Source organism: Cinclus cinclus, chromosome 8 (genome assembly GCF_963662255.1).
Source record: "Cinclus cinclus chromosome 8, bCinCin1.1, whole genome shotgun sequence".
Taxonomy (NCBI): Eukaryota; Metazoa; Chordata; class Aves; order Passeriformes; family Cinclidae; genus Cinclus; species Cinclus cinclus.
This window is the reverse complement of record NC_085053.1, coordinates 21,447,351-21,464,370: the sequence shown is the minus strand read 5'-3', so window position 1 is coordinate 21,464,370 and position 17,020 is coordinate 21,447,351. Positions and strand designations below refer to the sequence as shown.

Here is a 17,020-nt window from a genome sequence, read left to right as displayed (position 1 = left end):
TTGCTGCATAGTGAGAGCTGGCAGTGTCACACTAATGTTAATGCATGGGTGTTGGGGCCACGTGACTGGGGTGTCCCCATCCTGCCCTCTGCTTTTCTTTGTGTTTATCTTTGAACATGGGCTTCAGCAGGCAGGAAGAGGTAGAGCTGACAGGCTGGTGGTGCACAAGGCACAGCTCAGAGTAGAATGGAGAAGCCAAGGACATGGTGCTGGGACCCTGTGGAGTGGGAGGTGCAGTGGGGATGTGTCTGAGCTGGCAGGAGATAAAGCTTTAATCTCCATGGGTGTTAATTTGCCCATAATAAATGAGTGCTGCTGTTCTTGCCTACTGCACAAAGGCAGTGGAGATGTGTCCTGGGGCTTGTGTTTGGAAGATGCTTTTGACTTCGTCCCCTGGAAATCTGAGGTACAGTGCCCAGCCCAGCCCTGCTCCACTGGCCCAGGATGTGACCCAGTCTCCTGGAGATCTCCCACTGTGTCTTCTTAAGGAGCCCAGGAGCTGAGGTTGCCCAGGGTCTGGAACAATGAGCTGCTCCCCACTGTGCCAGTCCCACCAGCTGTAGAGCAGAGATAATAAACACTTATCTGCCACGGAAGGGCGTTGCAGGGATTAATGCGTGCCTGTTAAGTGTTCTGAAGATGAAAAGCCCCATATGCAGCCTAAAATACCATCTGAACTAGTTGAATCCACATGCAGAGAAGTAAGGCCAGAGCCACCGTCACCATGGGGGTGATGGCAGCTCTGATCTTAGATGTGTTCATCTTTCTCTGTCTGGTCATTCCTGTTCCTACCTTGGGAGAGGCCTTTGTTTCCTCTGCTGGGCCACATCTGCTGCATGGGTGGTTGTGCTCTAAGTAACTGGCTTTCATGGGTGGGGGGGCTTCAATTTTTGGCATTGTAAAAGAATGCGGAGCTGTGATGCTGCAAGGTGAGGGCCATCCCCTCTCTGAACTGATCTTCTAAAGCTGAGGCTGGGCAAGATCCCTTCTTGGCCATTGTTTGAGGCTGCTTTTTCCTAAGCAGATTGAAGTAAAGCTTTTAAGGCTCTGAATATTTATTGCTCTAGAGTCAGCAAAAGGCTGGTGATTGAGAGTCTTACGAAGATACAGATGTTGGCTCCAGTTCAATATCTGCTTCTTGTTTTTACAAGTGGTTTAAAAAAAGAAAACAAAGCAAAAATTCTCATCCCCTCAGACTTGTGCAATTTCACACACTGCAGTGTGCAATTTTGAACCAACTGAGACATGGTCACTCCACAGAGGGTGGCACCTATCGGACAGCCCTGTGGCTGCCTGGCTGGTCACAAGTGAGTAAACACCTCTGCAAGCAGGAGAGCAGCTTTGTCTTACCCTGGGGGAGAATGCAGATCAGCCTCCTATGGTAACATGATCTTAAGGTGATCTATAACTCATAAATGTTGCATCCTGTGAAAGGGAAGGCTCCAAACCCCTCATATTCATGTTCATAGTGATGCTGTCCCAGGCTTTGATTCTTGATCCTGGACAGTGTTGCAAGTTTTCCCCTCCTGGTCCTTGAAGTACAGCCACAGTGCAACCAACTACACTGCAGACCTGCTTTACCCCAGGGTGAGGAAGGGCAGCAGCCACGGGGGTCTGTTTGTGGGAGAGGAATTCAGAGGTCTCCAGGTGAAGTAGATCCAAATTTGTCCCCCATCTTGCTCTTCCCAGCTGTGGATCATGCATTCATAGTGGGTCACTGGTCTTGGGATTTGTAATTCTTCAAGATGTGCTTTACATAGAGCTTTATGTGCATTTCTTGACCGTGTGCATTTCAGCCCCTTGGGGTCACACACCAGCCTTGGAGTTGGGGCCAAGGTGGCTTTTGGCAAGCCAGCCTCTGTAACCCAAATAGTAACCCACTGTGTGCATTGGACACCTAAAGTAATTACACCCTGGAGCAAGAATGGAAAATCATTCTTTTTTTTCCCTGCCCCTCCTTTTGAGGAGAGGTCTGTTAAGCTTCATATCAGCATCAGGTCTTCCTCACCTGCCTCCGGTCACCCAAAGGATTCCTCTTTCCTTGTTTATATGGTGAGCATGTAGGATTGACGAACTGATTTTGCGCCAGGCTGGTTGGAGAATGCCCCTTGTGCAAGTGGGTTGTCTGATTTTGTAAAATAAGGCTTTCAGGGATGCTCCTTCTCCTCCTGCAGAGCCTGAATGGCAGAGAAAATTACTGGCCATTGTCTGGCACTCTCAGCTCCGGGCATTGGAGCTTTGTTCCTTGCAGGAGTCTGTAGCCGCGGGCTGTGCACAGCATGCCGATCTTCCCGGCTGTCTTCCTAGAAGGAAATGCAAACTATCCAGTAATGATGGAGTCTTGGAGCGCAGCCAAGGCGCTTGCATGTTCCCGAAGGATTCAGTCCAAGCAGAGCCTAGGTGTGCCTGCCGCTCTGCTCCCCACTTGACCTCCGCCTGCTGAAGTGGGTCACGTTTCTGCTCCTGTGGCTTGGCTGCAAAGGGCAGTGTGTGCCAGGAGAGCATCCTGCGTGTCTGGCACCTCCACGCTTGGCGTCTGGAGTGGCAGCTGGAGGGAGGAGACCAGGGTGGGTTTCAATGCTCCTCCCCAAGGGGACAAAGCCAGCAGTGTGGCTGCCTGGCAGAGCAAGGCTGCAAGGATGTCACTGCACCAGCAAAAGTGACTCATTGATGCTTGGTCTCTCCTGGTGAGTAGAATGCTGGGGGCAGCCAGAAGCTGCAGCTGGAAAGCTTGGATCCAACAGCTAGGATTCCAAGGGAGTGAGGATCATCTGGTGGTGGCCACCTTGGCACCTTGTTCCCTCTGCTCTTCTGGGAGCTTAAAGATGGGACAGTGCCTGTGGCCCCAGAAGATTTGGGGCTTAGAGGTATCCTTCATGCTTCATTGATGAATTCTCCCCCTTTGTTGTGGGAGATTTTGGCAGACCCCACTTTTGCAGCTCTGTAACTCACCCAGCTTGAGCAGCATGTGGACATGGCAGAGAGTGCTGCTGCCCTCGGTCCAGGAGTTGTGGCTGGGGTTATGGAAATGTCAGTGTATCTGTGGTGCTCAGCTGGTGCCATCAAAGGGCTTGGGATGCTCTTCTCAACCAGAAGTGAGAAAAGCCACAAAACCTCTGCTGTCTCAAGGTGCAGGGGCAATTCTGTCTGAGGTCACGCCATGTGAATCACCAAGGGGCCTTCATGGTCCTGGAGGGTCTTGGGAGCTTCCTTGGAGGAGAGGACTTTTGGAAAACCCTTAAAAAGGGAATGTTTCTTCAGGCTTTGGCGTGGGAGAAGCAGATCTCCTTATGCAAAAGCCATAAGAAGCCTGCTGCCTCACCCATTCCCTTTTGTCCCGCATGCATTCTTGACCACCTTGAGCTTTCCTTCAGCTTCTGGGTTAATACTGTCCCATCTCACTCCTTGTGCACAGCAGGTTGGCTGCCAAGTCAGTGTGCAGGAAGTCCCTGCCTGTCCTGTCGCACTGAGCCAAGGCTGATGTTTGAGGAGTCCTCGGGCACTCTTTGGCTTTCAGGTCATCCCAAGACAGCGTCTGGAGGGCAGCGCCAGTAATTCTATTTGAAATTCTGCCTCCCGCAGGGGACAAGGAGAAGGTCAGATCTCCAGGGCATTCATGTTCCTGTTTGCTGGGCTGTTGTGGATATAAGGGAAAAAAACACACCTGAGTGCTGAAGAGAAAGGCAGCTCTTCCCCTTGTCTTGCAGAGCGACTGGGGTTGCCAGATGACTCCAAAGCACGAGTGGTGCTTGAAAAGCAGCTTCCAAAGTTGGCTGCACCACGTACTGGTACCAGCTGGACCACATTGCTCCTGTCTACCATGCTGGGAGCCAGTCTGGATTCCCTTGCCCCATTGCTGTCAGGTGTATGTGAATCTTCAGGCTGCTCTGGCAGTTCCCTCTGACTTGCCTCCACTTGAAAACGAACCCTGAATCTTGGCGGAGCCGGATTCCTTGCTTTGCTGCTATTTTTAATCCCTTGTTAGAGTTCATTTCCTTTCTGGTGCCTGGTTATTTTCTCTTCAAGGTTTTCTGCCGTTTGCTTATTTGTCCATGTCCTCCCCACCCCCCCGCCCTGAGCTGATCCTTCACATCTGTTTTCTCTCTGGATGCCAGAGAGGAGCCCAGAGGCATTCAGCAACACCACCATGTGCAGTCATGAGATGGCCCTTGTGAATGGCCACCACAACAGCCAGTCCTGCTCCAGGCACCACTGACCCCGGGGGTGGCATGGCCAGGCCCCAAACCACTGATGGGTGCCAGGCACAGTTGGGTGAAGTGACCATAAAGGAGATGCTGGAGCAGCCACCTTTATCACTGGGTGGCTTTTAGCATCACTTTATCATCTCCAGGTTCTGGTTAAAAATAACAATCATGCCTTTTCCTTTACATTACCAATCCTGCTTGAAGTCAGGTGTTCTGGGAGTGCTCTCCACACTACTCTGCTGATGTATCTCCCCTTCTTGGGTTCAGGAGCTTGGGTTTGGGATATGCCAATGCGTTGGCATGACCCACAAGGTCATACTACCTCCTCAGCCTTGGAAACATGCACCTTCCCAGTCCAGGAGCCCCTTTTGTTTTCTTCATGTTGGGCAGCTACTTTCTGAGCAAGGAGTTGAATTTTCCATGCCTGACTTCACTCTGTTTTCTAATTTGTAGATTTTTCCAGTCCTTTTTTCTCAGTTGTTGTATTTGCCAAGTCTCACTTGGCTGTCAAACAGTTAAACCCCCAAGCTCCCAGCGTGGAGGGTGGGGGGGAGCCCAGCTAGGGGTGTGATGGATTGCATTTTTATCTCAGTTTCTACAGCCAGCGTAAATGGGGCTGGTGAAACACTCCTTCCACTCAAGATGTGCAATGGTGTTTCCTTAAATCTGAATCGGGCAGGACCAAGATCCAGCACATCTGAAACAGGGCTCTTTGGAGCACGAATGCTGCTATATGAGAAATGTGTTATGCAGGCGCCGGGCTGTTTTACATGCCGTTCCCAGCTCCTTTGGAGCTGAGACATGGAATCACTCATCAGCTGCGTCACGGCATGCCGCTGCCGAAGCCCCCACGGTGTGAACGTTGGCAAGGGGAAGTGGACAAATCCTGCCATTAATATTTAAACCCAGCACAAATCCCGTTGTTTGCTCTTAAATGTTTATCCAGCTCCCCAGCGTAATTGGGCAGCCCGTTATCTGCGGGGTTGTGCTGCACGTGTGGGAATTGCTATTACAGCCCTCTCTCTGAATCTTTTATAGGAGAGAAAGATACGTTTACAAGCAAATTTGGGCTTTATTTGGAGGCGCGGGAGGCGTGTTGCTAATTTGGCTGCGGCCCGAACCCCAACGTGCGAAGCGCTCAATGTGTTGCGTGGGAGGAGGAGGTTTTTATTTAGCTGCACGCTCCCTTCCTTGCTGCTTGGGCTTTCCATCGCTAACGCTATGTGTGAGCAGCAGGCACCGAGGGGTAGCCCCGGGAACCCCCAAAAAACGCACCAACTTTTTGCATTTTGCGACCTCCTCCTCCCTAATCTGTCACAGTGAGGGATGAGGGATGAGTTGAGCACTGGTGGGATGAGTCACCCCCGGCATCCATGCCCTCCTGGTCCCTGTAGATGCAGACAGGTGACCCTAGAGAGGCTGCTCGGGCTAGCTGCAGCTGGGAGTGGCTGGCAGGATGGTGGGGAGGAGGATATTAAGAGTGCAAGCGTCTGGGATACCTAGCGATGGGGCCGGATAAGCGCTTGTGGTAGACAGATTAGTCATCGGTTCCTGATAGGGGATAATCACTGGCTTGTCTGCTCTTTATCTGTGAGATAAGGATGAGGCTGGGGGAGGGAAGCAAAAGGCACAGAAAAGCTTAGAGGACCGGCATGGACTGTCCCTGTCCCTGGCTGTGATTGTCTTTCCTGGCTTATGACAGGACTCTGAGCTGACTCTGATGGAGCACTGAGCAGGACTCTCCCCTTGCTGGGGGCTCAGGGTTTAACTGCTTCTCCAGGGCTGTGGCAGGGGAGTGGAATCAGGACCAGGGCATGTGTGGCAAAAGTCCTCATGCTCATCCAGGCTGCTTCAGCTCTCATCCGAGTTACGTGGTTGTGTTGAGTATAAATTATTCTGCAGAGAGAGCAGCAGCATCCTGTCCCTTCAGCATGCCTAGAGCTTGCTGGAACTTCTCTCAGGCAGTGACTGTTAGCAGAAATTAAAGTAATTTTGTAAGGGACATTACATACAAATAACTGTATCTTAGCAGGTCAGGAGTGTTCTCATCCTTTGCTGGAGGAGCAGAACCCCTGAGGTTGATGTTGTCTTGCTTACAAGCCAGGAAGAGACAATTGCCCTGCTGAACAGGCATCCTGGAGCACAATTTTCATAAATTATATTTGAGCTCCTAGTTCAGCAACACACAAGGCTGGGGTGTGCACAGCATCCCAAGGTGTCTCTGTTGGAAAGTGATGTCTGCTCCCCAACCAGATCCCAGTTTTGGAAAAGTCATCATGAGGATTTAATTGGGAATATGTTAGCTACAGCATCCCATAGCTCCTCATGCAGCACCTTGCTCTTCCTGTGCTGACCCTCTTCCTCTCTTGAGAGAGGGAGATAGGAGAAGCAGACCAAAGTGGAGTGGAGCATCCTCCAGCTGCAGCAGTCCCTCCTCAGTACTGGTTTACCTGAAGGAGTTTCTGTAGAGCATGGGTAGGAACCAAAAGCAGACAGCTGAAAATCTAAGTTTCTGTTCCATTTTGTGCTCTTGACTTCTCACTGGAGTTGTGCTGCTGCCTGTCCTGTGAGCCCTGGAACCCATGGCTGGGATGTAGGGTAGGAAAATGAGACTTGAAAGGGGCAAGGCAAGGGAAATTTGGTCCAACTTGCTTAAATTAATAGTGGGTTTTCTGTCTTTCTTTCGTTCTCTGGAAGATGAAATGCAGCCTGCGAATGCATATGTGTGCCTGCCAAAGGCCCTGCTCTGGTCATAGTTTGCTCCTTGAAGGATTATTGATCCTTTGTTCTTTTATGTGGGAAGTCTCTCTCAGGCAGGTACATTGATGCCCTGGGACTTGTCCCCTGTCCTAAAGCAAGTGAGGGGCAGGATCAGGTGTTTAACTCAGGGCTTTGGAGCCCAAGTACTTTTGTTCCAGGCATGGGGAAGGGCTTGCAGGAATTGGAGCTTTACTGATGTTTTAACAAACCGTGATGTGGAGCAGGAGCAGGAGCATGCTGGGCAATCCCTGGAGCCACAGAGTGCACCGGGCTTTGCAGCTGTGCAGCCTGCACTCCTGGGACTTAGGAGGAAGGCAGGTCCTTGGTCTTCCTCAGCCTCATTTCACATGGGGTGCAGAGGATGAGGGGCCATGTGAGCATTAGCCCTCTGGTCAGGATCCCTCCTGATGGCTGTTGCCACCACTGTGTTAGAACAGCACAGTGCTGCCAGTTGGGCTCTCTACCGAGGAATCAAATTGGTTTTCTGTCACCTGATCTGATAAAGTAAAGGTGGGTCTCTAATAAAATAGAGGTAGGTCCACTCCTTGCTAGTGGGACTGCTGACCCTGCTGCCATAAACGTGGTTGTCTTTCTTCTCCCCACCATGCTCTCAGGTGCTCCTGACCCCACTGCTGGGGCCAGCATCGATGATGAGAACTGCTGGCACTTGGACGAGGAGCAGGTCCGAGAGCAGGTGAAGCTGTTCCTATCTCAGGGAGGGTACTACGGCTCGGGGAAGCAGCTCAACTCCATGTTTGCCAAGGTGAGGAGCCGGCTGCTCTCTTCCATCTCTGCTCTGCGTGTCACGTAGCTGGCACTCGCTGGCTGCCCTGGCAGGGTGCCCATCGCAGCTGGGAATCTCTGCTCCAGTGCCTTCTCGCCCTGTTGTGGAGCAGGCGGTTGTAATCCAGGCTCTGGGTCAGGCCTGGGTTGTCTCACCTGCTGTCCTGGCAGGTCCCTTCCTCCCATGAGTGTCATAATCCCTGTGCAAGGAAGGGCATTCCCCCATCTCAACTTCAGCACAGCGGGGAAAAAGCCAACCCTGCAGAGCCTACCAAGACCATGGGAAGGTGGGACCATAATCCACAAACCTCACCAACCTATAGACTTTTCTCTTTCTTTGCAGTAGGGCTTTGCTTTCATGTTCTTAATCTCAGCCTCCTTCACAGCCTGGCTGTGACTGCTACTCAGCTGGGCTCCAGTCAGCCTCATGACAGCCATTACACGAGGATTATAACATGTGACTATACATCATGCATGCACATACACACATACATATATGTATGTATGTATGTATTTACAGTCTGGACCCTCAAGCTGAGGGAGCTGTGGGTTGCCAGCCAGGTGAATGTGTCTTAAACATGTCTTAAACAAACACCTCTGAGGGATCATGGCTTGTCTCACCCAAAACTTTCTCTTTGTCCATTCCAGGTCCGGGAGATGCTGCGCATGAGGGACTCCAATGGGGCCAGGATGCTGACACTGATAACAGAGCAGTTCATGGCTGATCCTCGGCTCTCCCTCTGGAGGCAGCAGGGGACAGGCATAACAGAGAAGTGCCGGCAGCTCTGGGATGAGCTGGGTAAGGGTCACTGCCTTGCAGAGAGGACCAGTTACCTGGGCTGCTGGGCCAATGGACATCATTACAGAGGCCCTATGGGGCTCTTTTTTGGGAACAGAGACCCTGACACATGCCAGGACCTTACTGTATCCCCTGTTGGGGAATCACTGTGAGACAGCTGGATCAGGCCCAAACCACACATTTCAAAACCTTAAACCTGCCCCTCTCCTGGAAAGGGATCAAGGATGACAGGTGTGCTGTGTCCCATGCTTCCAGCAGGTTGGTGTTTGGTGAGCTGCCTCAAAGCCATTGCAAGGGAGGAGGACACTGGGCTGGTGAGCCCCAGGGGCTGGATGTAGCCTGGATGTGGAAGTGCTGTTCCTGGAGGAACCATGATCCAGAGAGGGAAAGGCAGATTCTCAAGTCTCATCACATCTAACAGATTCTGCCTGCTATGGTGCACGTTTCCAGGGTGAGGGGGGCAGGATGGGCAGCACAGAGCCTGGCTGTGAGGGAAATGCAGTTCTGGGTAATTCTAGCTAAGCATCTTAGACACCAGCTCAGCTGGCTGACACTGTAATATCATTAGAATAAAACATTTAGATGACGTGGGCTTGGGGAGTAGGGTTGTGTGGTAAAGTTAACCCTGCAGTTCTGGGTTCTCCTGGACATGTGGGATCTTGGGTGAATAGTTTGACTTGAGCCATAGCTTGATGAGTGAGTTTGAGCTCCTCTGCAGCCTGCTGGTAGGAGATACTATGCAAGGGCAAGGGCTGATAGGCTGGCACCAAAGGAATATGGTAGAGCTGGAAGAAGGATTAGTATGGTCCGGGATCTGGAACATCTGAGACTGAAGCTAGGAATCACATACCCACCTACCAAGTGCCCAATAAATGCAAACAGAAATGAGGCTGGGAACCCTGGCCAAACTATGCAGACAAGATCTGGGCAGGGGTGGGATGTCTTGTTTCTGTATGAAGTTTCCTGGATGGAAATAACCACACCAGCTCTGGAGAGCTCATCTGTGCTTGCTTGCCAAGAAGATATTTCCAGGATTTTGGGATGCTGCAGCTAGACAATTGGATATGCAAGGATCCTGGAGAGGTGGCCAAGTCCACCAAGCCAGAATTTCCACATGGAAGAAAGCAAACACATTGGTGATATATGAATGGATGGGTGTGTGGGCAGGCCTGGACTCAGGAAGCAATTTGCTTAAAATTACAGATTATTTGGCCAGATTTCCAAGCTGCTATCCAAGCTGAGAGGCCTCCCTCCCTTCCTGCACAGGCGAGGGGAGAGTGGTTGGGTTTCAGTCCTGGCTTAACTGTACAAGGACCAGGTTGGTGCACGCAGGTTTGGTTGGCAGAGTGGGAGGAGGTGGCAGCACGTCCCCGTTGGCAGATGGCAAAGTGGCTGGGGAATGTCAGGGCCCTACCAGTGCTGGATCAACACAACAGCAGGGGAGGTGTGGTGCCAGCCAACACACGTCAGAGCAGCTCGCCTGGCATAGGCATTTCACACATGAGGGTCTGGGCATCTCCATGCTGAGGAGAAGCTCCTGTAGAGGACACAGTGATGTTCCAAGAAGCAGCTCCAGGATGGGCATGGATTGTACTCAAAGCACCAATTATTCCCTCATTTTACAGAAGCCTTTTGTATTTGGCCTTGGGCAGTGTTTACTGTAGGAGCAGAGCATATCTCTGAAGGAGGTGTGGAGGCACAGGGAGACCAGAGCTGCTCTGAGTTGGGGGTAATCACCAGTAACCAAATATCAGGAATGCAGAGAGGTGTCCTAAACCATCCCTGGGCAGGTTATAGTAGCCAGGGCACATGGGGCAGTGGAATCACCACATCTCGCTGCTTGTGGGCTGTGAATGCCAAAGCTGCCAGTGTTGCCATTACTGCTGAAGGGAGGGATGAATGGCTTGTTGCCAGCTGCCACGGGAAGCCCTGGCACAGACCACAATCCACCACTTAGAAGAAAAAAATGTGCCTTTTGGAAATTATCTTGGGCACGTGTTTAATAATTAATCGTCGATTTTAGCAAAGACTGCTTCACAGACTTGCGTGGGATTGGAAGAAGATCAGCCTTAAAGAAGATTGTGGATTTATGCTGGGGAAAATGTAAAGGATTTTGCAGGATTTCAGAGTTATAAAAAAAAGAAAGAAAATAAAAACAGGATCATTTGCTTGTGCATGTGCTGCCAATTGAACCTCTATTGCCCCGTCTGCTGGGGAGCCAGAGGAAGGACCTGCTGGATGGAGAGCTCAGCAGCGTGGGAGTATTTGCCCTGGCGCATTAGTACTTACGATTAAAGCCTAATTACAAAAAATAGACTAAAAACCAGCTGAAGTGCAGCCTGACCTTAATCTGCCTGGAGACGGGTTTATTTATCTCGGCCACTTGTTTACAGTGGGGAATTTCAGCAGATTAAGCTGGGGAGCGACCCTGTGGGAAACAGGAGAATTTCTTTGATTTCTTTGGGAAACTTGGGCGCGGGATTGGAGTGCCTGTCTTCTCTGGGGCCAGCAGCCAGGACCAGGGGGCTGGGAAGGCTCTGACCCCCCTGTCCCTGCACCCAGCGTCCTCATCAAAAAGCATTCTTGTTTAGAGGCTTAGCTTAATCGTGATCTGCCGCTTTGTTCCCCACTTAACCTCCTGCTATCAGAAAGTTCAGATGAAGGTTTCTGCAGCATGTGAAGAGACACGGAGTCTGACCTGGTGTGGCATTTCGGCTCAGGACAGGAGTCACTTGTGCTGTCAGCTGATGTCACTTGACCACAGGGCTCAGAAAACCACTCTGTTATATCTCCCAGATAATTATCATGACCGAGACAGATGCAAATCTCACTTCCCTCCTGGTCTCCACCTCCCCACCACTTTGTTCTTTCTGCAGGAGAGCCCAGGGGCATAATGTTTTGGCATGCAAAGGATGCCTCAGAGGGCTCTCAAAAATAGGCAGCAAAGTCATGAGGCTTCCAAGAACGCATATTAGTGGAGCTGTGGGAGCCAAAAATCCAGCAAGTGCATCCCATTCCTGGGGGCGGTGAAGCTGGAGCACCAAGCCTTGTTACTGCCTGTCAGCCTAGCTCTGTGCACCCTCAGAGGCGGGAGTTGAAAGTGCCCAAGGCTGCTTTCCACACAAGCACCCCCAAAGTGGGCGAAGAAGAGCAATGACAACACTCCGGAGCACTGATGGGAAGGGAATGCCCGACACCCAGAGTCGAGTGCAGGTTTTATCTCATGGCCACTGGAGGAGGTGGGAAGCTCTATCCCCTTCCTTAAGGAAGACTCATTTTCTGGAGCTGAGACCTGATTTTTAAAAGGATGCATTGTCTAAGTATCCCCTGTGGATCCTGCAGGAGCCTGGAAGTGAGTCACATAGACCTACTCTGGTAAGGATGGGCCCCTAAGGAGGTGCCTCTTTTACACGTTAATTAATTGCTGATGTTGCAGCTCAAAAATCTTAATTCCCCCCTGTTCATCAGAAGGAAGTGAGGCATTGGTGGGGTTTCCTGGGAGCAGAGATTGAACTGAACCAAGCAAGGGCTGCTTTGGACATTTGCCGATGCTCGTGCCTACAGTTGCTTTTCCCATGCCCATTCCTGGATGTGATGCTGCTGCCACCATCTGCGTTGTGACGCGGTGACGTCTGTCCTGCCGAGCCAGGCAGCTCCAAGGAGCCAGACATGCACAGCCTCCACGCCTTACTAATGTTTCAAACCAGACATGTCTGCAAGTTCCAACTGGCAAAGGATTGGTCTGGGGACGCACACCCCTAAAGCACCACCAAAGTTCAGCTGTAATGCAGAGGAACGGAGAGGCACCAGAGTGGAGCCAGGGCCAGGACATTGCTGCTCAGCCTGGGTTTGCCTCGTGTTGTCTGGCGGAGGGACCAGCTGCTCTGGCTCCTGTTGGATCTGCAGCCTTGCTTGGGGCTATTTGGCTCAATGGCTGGGCTGTGCAGCTGGGGAGCTGCTGCTCAAAACACAGCCAGCAAGGGAGGTGGTTTGGGCTTGTGGAGGAATCTCCTTGTTGTGCAGTGGAGGTACATTGGGTGATGTTGTGCCACTGGCTGTCACTTTGGGATGGGAGCTTTGGCTCTGGGAGTGATGGAGAGGTAAGGGACAGCAGTAAGGCTGTACAGGGAGAAGGAAGGTGCTCCAGGTCTCTGCTGAGCCCATGGAGGAGAGGCAGGGAGGGTGTTTCTGCAGGAAGCTGAGCTGTATCATGTGTGTGACAGGATTTGACATGGGCAGAGAGAGGAGCAGGTCAAACTGCTCAGCCTGAGGGGATCCCTGGGGATACCTCACATTGCAGCTGTGGCAGGCCATAGCCATCCCACCCTGCAGGGAAGCACAAGGGAGGGGACATGCTGCATCCTGGCAGCCTTTCAGGGAAATTTGGGTAGAAATGGAATTAGCTAAAGAAGAACTCAAGGGTTTGCACTTAGGTTTCTGTAGTCCTTATCGGAGCAGTGAGTGACCTGGAATAGTCTGCAAGGCTCAGTTAGCAGCACCAACATCAGCCCTGTTTTATGAAAGGATGAGCTGGATCTTAATGATGACAGATGTCCTTGGTCCTGGTTTTGCCTCACACAGCAGACAGCATCATCAGCATCATGTGAGGTCCCATGGTTGACCCACAGGGTGTCAGTGTGGGTGTCCTACTGGTGAGCAACTTGGCTTGCGAGATCCAAAGGACTCACATCAGGGAGGGCTCTTGCCTGCAAAACATCAAGACAAGCTCCAGGTTCCTCTGCTGGTTCCTCAGCAGGCTAGAGGCTACTAAGGATTGAAAAAAAAAAAAGAGAAAGAAAATACACCAAATCTCCTTTTCAAATAGTTGAATGCAAATGGCCTGAAGAACAATGGCAGATGAAATAGCATTCAGAGCGGGTTTTAAAGCGCTTGAAACGTGGGTAGGATCAAAATCAGGTTAGTCTTTGGAGATACAGACTCTGCAGCTTGCCAGAATGTTTTTAAGCATGCTTTGATGTGTAGTTCAAACACTAGATTTGTCCTGGCAGACAGAAGCACTCACAAATTCATACACAGCCGCTCTCTCCTTCCCTCCTCCCCACTATCCCCCATCTCATGAGATTATAATTTAGCTTCATTATGGAGGAGTTTTACTTTGTCGTGGTTTCAGCTGTGATAGAGTTAATTTCCTTCTTATTTAAAAGCTGTGTAAATCCCCCTCTCGGGTCTGTGCATTATGCTGAAATGAGTTTACAAACCTCGATGGAAGCTTGCAGGCTCTCGGGGCGAGCGCGGCAGCAGGAGAGCTTTGCCCTGCACGCATAGCCGTGGCACCTCTGTGATTTCTTGGCTTTGTTTAGGGGCACTGTGGGTGTGCGTGGTGTTAAACCCACACTGCAAGCTGGAAGAGAAATCCTGCTGGCTCCGGCAGCTGCGCAAGTGGGGCGAGATGGACGTGTGTCCCCTGGAAGATGGCAATTATGGTAACGAGCTTCCCAACATCACTAACGCGCTTACGCAGAGCTCCGGTCACAGCCAAGGTGAGTCTGGGCAGGGAGTGGAAATCCAGCTGACAGCAACGGGGGTTGGGTCCAGGTCAAAACGCACCCCAAAGCTGAGAGAACTTGCTTCAGCTGCTGGTGATGTTTCTGCGAGTCATAGGAATACAAAATACTTTACTTCATAGCCTCTGGTTTTATATATAAATGTTTGCTTCTTTGCTACAGGGTAAAGTTGCCTGTGTTTTGAGTTTAGAGACAGTTTTAAAGCAAGTTGACTTTGGGGGAGTTTAGACCCCTACAGTCGGTGCAGATTTGGACATGGGGTAATACAGGAAAACACTACTGCTTGCAACAGAGCAGAGCTGAGCTCAGAAGTCCTGGCTGTAATGTGAGAGTGAGGAGCTGGAGATGGTGCAGAGCCCATTTTCCTGCCCTTAAGCCTCACTTAAAGGCTGTGATTCAGGTAGTAGGGAAGTCATTAGCCAGGAATGTTAACGCAGTTCAAGTGCAGAGCACAGGCAGAGCAATGTAGTTAAAGGGGTTGTTCCTTAGTGCTAAAATAGTTTTTCAACCGCTGACAAAACATTTGATCCCTTTAAATTTAAGTACTCTTTCTCCTTCCTTTTGCCTGAAGTAGACATTAATTGAAAGTTATTGCTCTTCACATGCCTCTGTCTGCTGCATTGGAATTGCTCTTCGGTGTATTATGTGTGGCCAAAGTGGGTGGAGGAGAGGGAGACAGCAGCTGAGCCTCAGGGTAAAGTTCATTCTTCTGGGTGGGATTAGTCCCTCAGCAGCAGTTTGGGAGCCTGGCTGTCCTGCCAGCCACCCCAGCCGTGGCCAGGACCACATGCCCTACCTCCCTTTGCTTTTCCTCAGGGAGCAGCTTAATTTAAACCTGGCCTTGCTCCATGTCCTGCAGCAGCCTCAGGACTACCCCTCTGGTGTTCCCTGCTCTCCCAGGGATTTGCTCTGGCGTTTGGGGAAGGTTGCTAGGGTGGAATTGATCACTTATTTTAGACCTGCAGGGAGTTCCCAAAGCACATGCCAGGGATATCCCCTTCTCCCTGTGCTCCTGCCTCTCCAAAAAGGGGACTGAAACCAGCACAGATCCTGGAGGTGTCCTGGGGTTCGTGTTTGTGCGTATGCAAATACTGCTCCAGATTGTTGACAGCCTCTTTTATTACTGAAGAACAGCTGATTCTTGAAATCCTTCCTGGTAAAGTGAGCAGGCTTGGTTCTCAACATACAAACACCTGTTTAATTTCTCTCCACCTCAGGGTGCCTGCAGCATTCCGGCTAATTGCTTGTTGCCATCGTTTCCGGAGCATGTTTACCCAGCCTCCCTGGATCAGCTTTGAACAGTGCCTTTTGTTTTCCACCCTTGAATGCACTTAACTCGCCCCTCTCTCGGGTTGCTGCGGGACCTAACACAGAGCATTGCACCTCCTTTGGGGCTTCCCGTTTTGCAGCCTGCCAGCTGTGTTTGGGCTTCATGATCCAGTGTGGCTGGAATGATAGTGGGATTGCTCCAGACAGGTTTTTTCCTCATAGCAAACCCCTTGTCTTCATCGGTCTGGATGGGGTGAAATGCCAATCCAGCATTTGGTAGTTTCAGAAATGCCCAAGAAGTTAGAGCTGCTCTGAAAAGGAGCGCAGATATCTTGTGCAGGGCAGCAGTGAGGTTTCAGATGATGCTGCCTCCTTCCTTCCAGCCCTCTCACACAGCCCACAGAGGTTGCTGGAGGTGATGGTTCCACCCAATCACTGGGGGGCAGATGAGACACACTCGGTGTGGTTCCTTTTGTGGCTTCATGTGCTGCTGATCTAAGAAACTGCAGTTCAGTGAAGCTGGGATTTTGTGATGGAGCAGAGGAGGAGAGCTCATGATACTTACAGGGCAGTGATGCTGAGGAAGCCCAATCCTGACCCTAGGGCAGATGCCTGCATGCTCAGTGTCACAGAGGAGGGAATGCACTGCCAGGTTTCAAGGTGTCGGCCTTGTGTGTGTAACAGTGGATTGTGGTTACAAAGCAAATGGCTGGGTGGTCCCTGCCTCTTTTCTCACCTCTCTGACCACGTCAGCCATTCTAGCAAGTTACTTAGCAATGCTGTTTGAGGAGACATTAGTCCCCCTCAGATATGGGGTAGGCAGCGGAGGAATCCGAAGCCAGAGCTCGGAAATTGCTGGGCTGAGACCAGGGTCTGCTCTCATTGTAAAGGCAGAGCTCTGTCCAGGGAGGTCATGTCTGGGAGGAGGAACAGGCTGCCCCTGCCCCAGCAGGGCACTGATGGTTTTTCTCTTTGCAGACTCCCTGGCCAGGCCCAGACGAACTGTGTTCACCCGGGCCATCGAGGGCTGTGACCTCCACTGGCAGGACAGCCACCTGCAGCGCATCATCAGCAGTGACTTCTACGTGTCCCCCTCCTACCAGCGGGAGGGCGAGAGCCTCCTCTTCAACTCCCAGGGACAGCCGCTGTGGCTGGGTGAGCATCCAAACCAGCAGCCCCTCTCGTGGCCTGGGTGGGTAGGGTTGCTAGTGGAGAGGAGTCACCTGAGTGAGGCTACCGTGGGTCCTTGCAAGTTTCTGCATCCTAGACTGAAATTGCTACCCTGACCCTTAGCCTGAGGAGTGGGGGGAGCAGAAGAATTCAAGGCCCACCCATACCCCAGCCACAGTCCTTAGAGCAATCTCCACATACTTACAGTCTGGGCTTCTCTTGGGCAGTTTGGACCAAGCTCATCATGCCTGTTGTCATCCTGTCAGTGTTCAGCTGTCCCCAGAGCAAACTCTCACAATTTCCTGTACAGGGGGTTTGGACACCTAAAATCTCTTGAAAATACAGCAAAGCACAGCTGTATCCTCTAGATTTTCTCTTTCCTGCTCTCACCTTCTTGTTAGTCTTCCCTTAAAGGCAATTAGCAGTCAGTACAATCAAGCCTCGTGGGAGCTGAAGGTATACTGGACCACGCAAGCCAAGAGGTCTCCTGTGTTGTAGACTTTTAGCCC

At 51.3% G+C, this 17,020-nt stretch overlaps 1 protein-coding gene across 2 annotated transcripts in view; it reads left to right on the top strand.

Moving 5' to 3' along the window:
• ZSWIM5 (zinc finger SWIM-type containing 5) overlaps positions 1 to 17,020 on the top strand; it is a 98,050-nt gene that overhangs the window by 67,637 nt on the left and 13,393 nt on the right. For both annotated transcript variants that reach the window (XM_062497216.1, XM_062497217.1), the window contains exons 3-6: positions 7,580 to 7,728; positions 8,397 to 8,547; positions 13,869 to 14,048; positions 16,320 to 16,496. In XM_062497216.1, the coding sequence (XP_062353200.1) occupies positions 7,580 to 7,728; positions 8,397 to 8,547; positions 13,869 to 14,048; positions 16,320 to 16,496 (657 nt within the window). The remainder of the gene's footprint in view (positions 1 to 7,579; positions 7,729 to 8,396; positions 8,548 to 13,868; positions 14,049 to 16,319; positions 16,497 to 17,020) is intronic.